General features: G+C 41.0%; 1 protein-coding gene across 1 annotated transcript in view; it reads right to left on the minus strand.

Annotated features, from left to right (window-relative positions):
- The window catches only part of LOC101853163 (protein wntless homolog), a 31,652-nt gene that overhangs the window by 18,695 nt on the left and 3,300 nt on the right, over positions 1-9,657 (minus strand). Inside the window, exons 2-4 of the mRNA XM_005098491.3 lie at positions 3,760-3,899; positions 1,508-1,664; positions 750-886 (exon numbers count right to left, since the gene is read on the minus strand). Coding sequence (XP_005098548.1) covers positions 750-886; positions 1,508-1,664; positions 3,760-3,899 — 434 coding nt within the window. The remainder of the gene's footprint in view (positions 1-749; positions 887-1,507; positions 1,665-3,759; positions 3,900-9,657) is intronic.

A 9,657-nucleotide genomic window follows, 5' to 3' on the forward strand; every position in this document is an offset into this window, starting at 1 on the left:
TTAAATAGATGCACCCCAGGTCTAAAACTGAACAGGGAAAAATAATTCTGTCCAGAGCCTGAAAAAATTATGGACGGAATCAGTTAAACATTCTGTGTTGGAACTAAGACACAGAGATTGAAAGTGCAGTTGGGAAGAGCATCTATTTACCTGCAGCATGGATGTATCTATTTGATTGGTGGAGTTAACATTTGAGGGGCACCGTGGTGAAATCAGGCGCTCGTCAAATTAACGAAATCGGAAAAATAGGCATTTTTTCCGCCAGAAAGTGGATTTTTATCGAATTTTCGTTTTTTGGCTCAACGCCTTTCATGTCCATATAAAAACACATTTCCGAGTGAATTTTACAAACTGCACATCTAGATGCCCTGTGATTAGCTCCTCAACGGACTATCGAAAGGCCAATTATCTTCCCATCATCCCACGACATCAGCCTCCCTAAAACTATCTCGCCATTCTTAACCACTGAAACCTAGCGAACATTGCAGCAAGCAACCAAAAATTCCCAGAAGACTACAAATTTAAGAAAAAAAAGACCAAACCCATTATTAGAAGCCAAAAAATGCAGTACTGTCTCCAATAAATACAGCTCAATGCCAGCCTGTCATCTAACCACAACAACCTCTCTGAAATCATCAAAAGATTTGTCAACTGTTCAATGCTGAAACTCAGAGAACATCGATCAAACCATTGATGGGAACGGCAGGAATCAGAAAAACATGTCAGATAGTACTCAATGGTGAACATACATTGTCGTTCTCAATGCTACACTGCAGAGTCCTGTGCTCAGTGGAAGCTGCCAAAAGCTTCCAGTCCTTTACGTCATCTTCCTTGTTACGATAGAATACCCTTGTTTCAAGGACCATATGTGCATCTCTGTCCTCAGCTGAAGTAAAACAAAAGAAAAAATTAAACCCCACATAAAAGGAGAGCAAGTTTTAGTTTAGTTCTAGTAGAGGTTTTACGGCTCTCGCAACTGCATTAGGTCATATGAGCGCCAGAAGATTAGAGGCGTTACAAGAGAGTGACAAACATAAAAAAGAAGAAGGTGAGATAAGGACGATAGATGTTTCATAGGAAAAAAGAAGCAAACCACACCAGAGCATCCGCCAACCACCCATGCAGACATAAGGAAAGAAAGTTAAAAACTAACTGCAATGACCTTCAACATTTATTAGTAGATGCAACATATGACTGTTTATTGGGAGTCTACAAGGAGTGCATCAACACAATTTTGATAACACTGCTTTCTTCTTTGTCAAAAAATAATGCCCTACTAGATACAAAAAAAAAGGATCCAAACTGGGTAGTTACAGGGCTTCAAATTTTACATCGCGGCCTCAATTGACAGATTGCTACCAAAGAAAGAGACATAATAAGCAACAAAGACATTTTATCTTAATAAACTTTTTGGTAAAAAAGAAACGTGCATGACTTCTCCAAACCGAAATGAATATGAACTTTCCCTTAGTCAGAACACATACATCAAAACAGAACTAAATCTTACGATATTTATTCTGACTGTTGTATGTCAGATCCAGTTCTATGACGCTGACCATGTTCTGGAACCAGCGAGACATATCCAGCTGCTTTCCATCTTTCGGCAGCGGCATCCATTGGGAAAACACAATCTCATTGGCATCAATGCCTTCTCGGGCCACACGCTGCAGGGTAGAGTCGCAAATTCATACAAAATTAAGTATATATTCACACATGGTTAACCCTATCAGGGTCTGAGGGTGAGAGCAAGTCCAGTACTTTGGACTACAGTCGAAACTGACTTAACAAAAACCTGTATAAAACGGAAACCTGTCTTAACGGAATCTCCCCGCTACCCCCTTGATATATTCCTCTTTAACTACCTGTATAAAACGGAAACCTGTCCAACGCGGAAACAGAAAGAAAAACCCGCTCCCTTCCGAGGGTCGAACCTGACTTAACAGAAACCTGTATAAAACGGAAACCTGTCTTAACGGAATCTCCCCGCTCCCCCCTTGATATATTCCTCTTTAACTACCTGAATAAAACGGAAACCTGTCCAATGCAGAAACAGAAAGAAAAACCCGCTCCCTTCCGAGGGTTTCACCTGTCTTAGACAGAAAATGCTTTGCCCGCTCAGTCCTGATTTCAAACAAAACTCAAAGTTTGGTTCCGCTGGCTCTAAACTTATCACCATGGCCATGCCCCTGAACAAGGAAGGGGAGTACGGATGCAATTTGGAGGGTAGATGTTACCCTATCATGTGAGCACTGAGCGATGCAGATGGTCAAGGTGGTGTGGATGTGAAATCTCACAACTGCCCGTGAGAGTGCTCCAGTACCGAGCCACTACGAGCCACTACGGAAACTTTCCTGGGTAGCCAGAAGCCAGAGGAGTGAAATAAGATTGACCAATGCCTGCCACCCTGATTGTACGGCCTGCCGAGAAAAGAGTTTCATCGAATCGTTGTTACATGATGGCAGTGAAGGGTGGCATTGGTTGACTGTGCTTGTTACACCGGTGGATGGGGCTAAGGGGGGACAGAAAGAAGATGTTCAAACGTTTCTGTTTTTAATAAGACAAACAGTGGTCCTTTGAAAGGCAAGCACTGGTGGTAACTGGATAAGTAAAACTGATGCATGTCATTATCAGACAGGATAGAATTTGAGAGGTGTGAAGTTTTGACCACTGCCTGCCGAACGGACAAGCGACCCTTGACCCACCGGCTGGGCCTTTGACCCCCCCCACCTTCCATCTCCCCCTAAATTCCCCTGTGTAAGATGGAGTTTTTTTCTGGCTCTCTTGCGATTCCGTCTTACACAGGTTTGACTGTCATCATCATCATCCAGTGCCAGATCTGCGACAGACATGAGCGATTATGGTTCTCCATTCATTCCTTTGTTCGGATGTTCTCAAAAAAGCTATGTTTCCCTGATCTTTCCCTGTTACCCATTTGTTTAGGTTCCCTAAGTATATTGTTCTGGGCCTACCCCTGCCTCTCTTGCCTTCAATTTTGCCAGTGAGAGCTAGGTGTTCAAGACCCTTATGTTTGACTGTACTTTATGAAATACTTCAGGTGAGTAGAACACTCAAATTTAAGCACAGGCTTAATGTGCTTATGCTGATGCCTAAATTAAAAATCCATCCCCTCCTTTCCTGACCTTGATACTATTCGAAAAAAAATATGTATACGCATGACAGAGCTAGACAAACAAAGTGAGGGGAACAAATATTTTGATAAAAAACAATGTGAAGAAAAGGGGAGGCAGGTGAAAAAAAGGACAGAGGAAGCAAATTTTAGACAAGTTATAAATTATCACATTATTCTGTGCACGTGTGTGCATGTGTGTGTGTATGTGTGTGCCTATGTGTAAGTGTGCATATACATGTGTGTGTGTGTGTGTGTATGTTGAATGTTGTGTGTGTGTGTGTGTGTGTGTGTGTGTGTGTGTGTGTGTGCGTGCGCGTGCGTGCGTGCATGCGTGTGAATGTGTGTGTACGAATGCGTTTCTTTTGTCTGAAATCAGTTACCATCTTATTTTTTTTTCCTGTAGATATTTAGGCTACTTTCAGGAAATTGTCTTTAAATTGGAACTTTACACTAAAGCAAATAATTGGCTCCCTGCTCCAATTCATCTAGGAACCCGTTCACCCCATGTCCTTCTTTTCCCTCACTTTTCAGTACCAGGATGGATATGAAAGGCAAGAGGACACAACAGTAAGAGAATCTAAAATCTAGATATAACCCAAGATTATAAATAAACAAAGCAAAACACTGACCGGATCCGAGAAATGGTCAATAGAATCACATTTGCCTTTGCCTCGAGGAAGAAAGGGTTTCATTTCTCCCTTTTGCCAGATGTTGTCTGCGTCAACACATTTCACCGTTGTGGAAGGAATGACACTGTTGGGAGCTGGAGCTGGTGGAGCAAACAACAGAATTGGAATGAGCCATAAAAGACAATTATAATATATGTGAGGTGGATTGCACTATTTAATTTACACACGTGCATCAATACAAAGAGAGACAGTTAAGTATGCGAGTGAAAAATTCTTTGACTATGTCTACTGAGTAGGTACCTGGCATAGAATTATAAGAATTATCAAAATAAATCAAGAGCAAAGACATCGTAATATGTAATCCAAAGGGGGAGTGACGGCCGATCTACAATATGATGCCATAGAAATATTACAAGAAATGAAAATGTGAATAAGAGAATTTTCCCACTGTATAGAGCTTATTTTCTAAAATTTGGTTGCATAATCGCTTGCCATTGTAAAAGTATTATTTTTTTCGCAAATATCCTTGCGGTATATTGATGGCAGCCTTGCCATCTATGTTTCCAGAAATTTCATCATGTCAAAAGGATGAAAACTAGGGAAGGAGTCTAGGGAAATGAGACCCCAAAAATGACATTTTGAGAAAAATGACAATTATTGAACTGTTAAAATTCACCACATTTTGCCCCACCTCATGTTTTCAAAGGCAATATACGACATGAATGTCTTGTAAAGTGTGCTGACAAAATGAGTTACTTCTCGGATTCAAGCCGTAAGGAAATAGATACATCACGCTTGCAGGTGAAGTTTTTAAGTATGAGATAACAAAAGACAGCTAAAGAATTGGCATTCATAGAAAAATCTACAAATTCGATCCTAATGTCGATTTTTGGCCGATGTCTCCATTTGCGGATTGCAAGACGTAACTCATTTTGTCAGCACACCTCACATTTTATCAATTAAAATCTCCTTGCTATTTTTAGACAGAACTGGCTGACCTTTCAAAATCAGCCAACATCTCATTTTTTTGCATACAAATAGCTTGACCCAAAATCAGCCAACTAAGGGTCACTCCTTCCGTTAAACCCAGTCACATGAAAGTGATAGCCTTGTTCAATGACAATAATAGCGCAAAAAGGGTGGACACCACTATACTACCACCAAAGATTCTCTACTGCCAATATATTGCACTTCCTCTTTGGGTTTTGTCTGCGGAGTGGTGGGCTTGCTTTGCCGCATAGCGCGTGATGGGCTACATGATCACTAGGGGATGCGAGGTTGGTTTCATCGCAGACTGCTTGAGGTGTGTGTGCATGTGCGTGTGTTTGTGTCTGAGTGTGTGTGTGTGTGTGTGTGTGTGTGTGTGTGTGTGTGTGTGTGTGTGTGTACGTGCGTGCGCATGTGTGTGTACAACTTTGTTTGGGGAGGGGAAGAGGAGGTACAGAATGGTACAGGCTAAATCTATCGACCGAGAATTGCTGAGAAAGTTTAATTAAAGATAACAAAAATTAACACATAAACAAAAACAAAAAGAATGAAAAGGAAAAAAAAGGGAAATAGGGTTGGGATTGAGTGAGTGGATGAGAAGGAAGAAAAGAAAACTGAAAATCAACCAACAAAAACGAGGAAAATTAATTTAAGTGGCAAGGCAAGATGTTCACCGATCGAACTCATGTAGTTAGAAGTCCAGTAATTTCATATCGCAACGATGGTTATAGTGTCGTAGTAAGTCTAGCACGTTGTCCCTGGTCGACATAATGTCATATTAATTACAGAATTACCAGACAAATAATGACATTACGTACTATGAGAGTAAATTTCTTTGTCCAACTTAAGAAGTGAATAAATTGTGGCGACACAATGCAGTCTTGTTTTACTATTATTTCTTTAAGACTTGATATTACGATCTTTTATAACAAAGTCTGGCAGATTCAAACCAGTCCTCGTCTCTTCTTAGTGACATCAAACAACAACTAATTGTTTCCCCATCATCTGGGTCCTTGAAATACGACAACAGGTGCAGAGTAAAGAGAGTCACATTACCTCTCTCGAGAGAGAGAGAGCGTTCAGGGCTCCCCTTTTCAGGCCAACGTAAGAGGTTCCTTCACCCTTTGGTTTTCTATCTTACGGGGTATTTAAACCCTTGTTCTAGAAACTTAAAGGGTAGTTGGTTTTTTTGTTTATGTCTGACAAACTAATCCTCAAAAGTCAATTATCTCCTAATTTCATAGTAAGTGGTGGTGGTTGGGCCATTCAAAAATAAAATAAAGTTTACAAACTAAAAGGGGTAAATTCCGACTGTAACATATATACAAATAAAATAGACTGATTCATTATTCTTCAGAGCCATCCAAGGGTTCACATTCCAGTCTTTCCAGACTTTTGATTTTTGTTTTAAAAAAGAAAAATTAAAAAATGGCAAACAATTCATGTTTACTAGTGTTAAAAAAGGATGGGGTCAGACTTGCCACTCTATGAAATCTAAAAATCAGAATCTCAGGGCGGGGGGGGGGGAATCAGGATCAACGACAAATTGCCAAGCTGTCTTTAAAATTTTCAGCGGGAGTCCAAAAATATATCTAGATCTATCTATGTATAAGTGCTCTGCTCTGCGTGTGTGCGTGTGTGTGTGCGCGTTATTATTTTTTTAAATCCTGAAGTATCACGTCACGGAATCCAAGTCTAAGTGTCTATCCCCCCCCCCCCCTTGAGTCTCGAAAGATGCTTCAACCAGTGTGCATTAACTTAAGTTGACCCCGTCAACGGACGGCCCCCGACACACACGGAACTCACACGCCATCATTGAAGAATTCTGAGCAGAAACAAATGCAAAAGTAGATCTCGAGAATGTCGTAAGTCGGAATGCCAAATCAATACTACCTCCATTAGGTATAGTAGTGGAACTAACACGAGCAAAGATCCAATACAACTTGGGGCAAGTCAACTATTAAATCCAGCATTGATATTTCGGGAAATAGTGCTCCGAGTTCCTGCTAACAAAAAGTTTAATGGGTGCTTCCCGCGAAAGAGAAGAGGGCAGAGTAAGTTTTTAGAAAAATCCAGCACAACAGACGTCACAAAAAAATCGGGACACACGCGATCAAAATCGGGAAATCGAGGTGCTTGAGATTTGAGGCAAAAAATAGGGATACAAATCGGGCTGAGTAGCCAGGTCAGTTTGGGCAATCTCTCGGCAGGGGTAGCCTGAACTCAAGGCACGACACCGGCAAATGCGAACGACCAGAATGCGGGCAGAGCTTCTATGCTGAAGCAAGCCTGTGCTGCCGGAAACCGCACAGCTGATAAGTAGGTCGGCTGCTTTTGACAAAAGGTGACTGCCGCGCCAAGTTATAGTGTATGTTATGTGTGTGGGTGTGTTGTCAATTGTCAAATCAATCATTGACTCGGCTTCGTGATTAAGAAGTGGGGAAATGATGCTTGCCCGAAGCACACTACAACTTAAGTCTTAAAGCGTATGCAAACCCCCGAAATGAAATTTTAAAGAGTAACACTCACGCACCACCAAAACTTAAAGGGGGTAATCTGCAGCTTTAATACGTAATGGGGAGCCCTAGCGTTAGTGAGAATAGCCAAAGGCCATCTCTATTCTCACCCTGGGTGAGAATAGCGCAGGCGAGTCTTTTGGCTATTCTTACCCGGTGTGCGTTCACCGTTATAGCCTAGATCTAGGCCAACCGATTTTGCGTTCACCCTGAACCACAGAATTCTACACTGTGATAACAGAAAAATTGTAGAATTCTGTACCGTGAACAAACGTTCCAATACTACTGTTGTTAGCCTAAAAGCGTACAATTTTGTCTGTGGGAAGTGGAGAGAGAGAGAGAAAGAGAGAGAGAGAGAGGAGTAGCGCGAGAACTTCTGGGCAAAACAAAATGGCGACCCGCGCAGTTCGGCTCGATTCGAAAAGTTAAATAACCGTAGCATCTTTGTAGACTACCAAATTAATTTACTTTTTTGTGTTTTAACATCATTTCATTTTTTAACTTTGTTTTGGTCAATTTGATCGTCCACACCGATAGACAGTATTCAGAAAGAGACAGTGATAGAGAAGAGGGGAGGAGTAGATCTTGCAAGAACTTCCAGGCAAAACAAAATGGCGACCAGCGTAGTTTCGAAAAGTGAAATAGCCATAGCATCTTTGTAGACAATCAAATTAGCTTACTTTTGTGTTATAACGTAATTTTTTCTTTACCTTTCTGGCAATGACAATGAAAAATTAAATTGCTTAAAAATGGGCTTAAATGAAAATAGAGTAAATTCTAAGAACTATGGTTTTTAAATTTGAAAAATCCATTGATAAATAAAAAAGTTATTGGGATTTTTGTTTGCAAAATGTTGGAAGACCTTCATATGAAAAAAATCGCCAAAATGTGGGACATGTTTTGTTGTATTTTGAGGAAAAACTGTTCATAAGTCAGTAATGAATTGATTGGAGCATATGAATGAAACTTGGTATCTTCATGTGATTTTTAGTGCAGAATCTAGTTCTGCTATCACTTTTTCAATGTCTTTATTACTTTGGATATTAAAGAGTGATATTTGAGTGAAATTTGTTAATTGCGTGACATTGTTTTTACCGCGACGCGATCACCCCTTCTAAAACTCAGTAAAGCGCTATCGGGAAAACCCGCAATATCTCCGGTTCTAGTAATCGTTCGGGATTGTACGCTGGCATGTCGTTAGTTTAACCTTTCCTCTGGTTAATTGCCGAGTTTCATTTATTTACGTCCAGGATTTTTCCCGTAACTATACTTAGAAGAGAGTCACTTCTGATTCAGAGCGGCCCAAAAATTACCCCTCGCGCGGAGGCCGATTTCCAGCCCAAGGCACAGTGGGCAATTGGCATTGCTACTTTATCCATTTGATCTTCCACACAGATAAAAAGTATTCCGAAATTAGGAAAAACAGGTCTTGTTTCACACCGGGTGAGAATAGCCAACAGTGGCAATTCTCACCCGCGGTGAGAGGTCGATCATATTTTTATTCTCACCCCGGGTGAGGATAGCCACTTCCATAGCCAAAAGACTTGCCTACGCTATTCACAGGTGGCCGTGTGTAGTAAAAAAGGCCACCTCTATTCTCACAGCGGGTGAGAATAATGCAGGCGAGCCTTTTGGCTATTCTCACCCGGTGTGCGTTCACTGTTATAGCCTCTCGGCCAACCAGTGTAGCGTTCACCCTGAACCATAGAATTGTACACTGTGATAACAGAATTGTAGAATGTTGTGCCGTCAACAAACGTTCCAGTCAGCGCTCTTGTATTACTACTGTTAGCCTAAAAGCGTTGCAATTTTGTCTGTGGGCAGTGGAGAGTGAGAGAGAGAGAGAGAAGAAAGAAAGAGAGAGGAGTAGCGCGAGAACTTCAGGGCAAAACAAAATGGCGACCCGCATAGTTCAGCTCGATTCGAAAAGTTAAATAGCAATATCATCTTTGTAGAAGACCAAATTAGCTTACTTTTGTGCTCTAAATAGATCTAGACTATGTCATAATTTTCTTTGTTTTTGTCAATTTCATCATCCACACCGATAGACAGTATTCCGAAAGGAAGTGGCTATTCTCACCCCGGGTGAGAATAAAAATACGATCTACCTCTCACCTCGGGTGAGACTTGCCAGCGTAGGCTATTCTCACCCGGTGTGAAACAAAACCTGTTTTTCCTCATATTGGAATACTGTCTATCGGTGTGGATGATCAAATTGATAAAAACCAAGAAAAAATTACGTTATAGCACAAAAGTAACATGTTAATTTGATCGTCTTCAAAGATGCTATATATATGGCTATTTCACTTTTCGAATCGAGCCGAACTACGCGGGTCGCCATTTTGTTTTGCCTTAAAGTTCTCGCAAGATCTACTCCTCCCCTCTCTCTCTCTCT

The sequence above is a fragment of the Aplysia californica genome, unplaced genomic scaffold, assembly GCF_000002075.1.
Source record: "Aplysia californica isolate F4 #8 unplaced genomic scaffold, AplCal3.0 scaffold00184, whole genome shotgun sequence".
Classification (NCBI taxonomy): Eukaryota; Metazoa; Mollusca; class Gastropoda; order Aplysiida; family Aplysiidae; genus Aplysia; species Aplysia californica.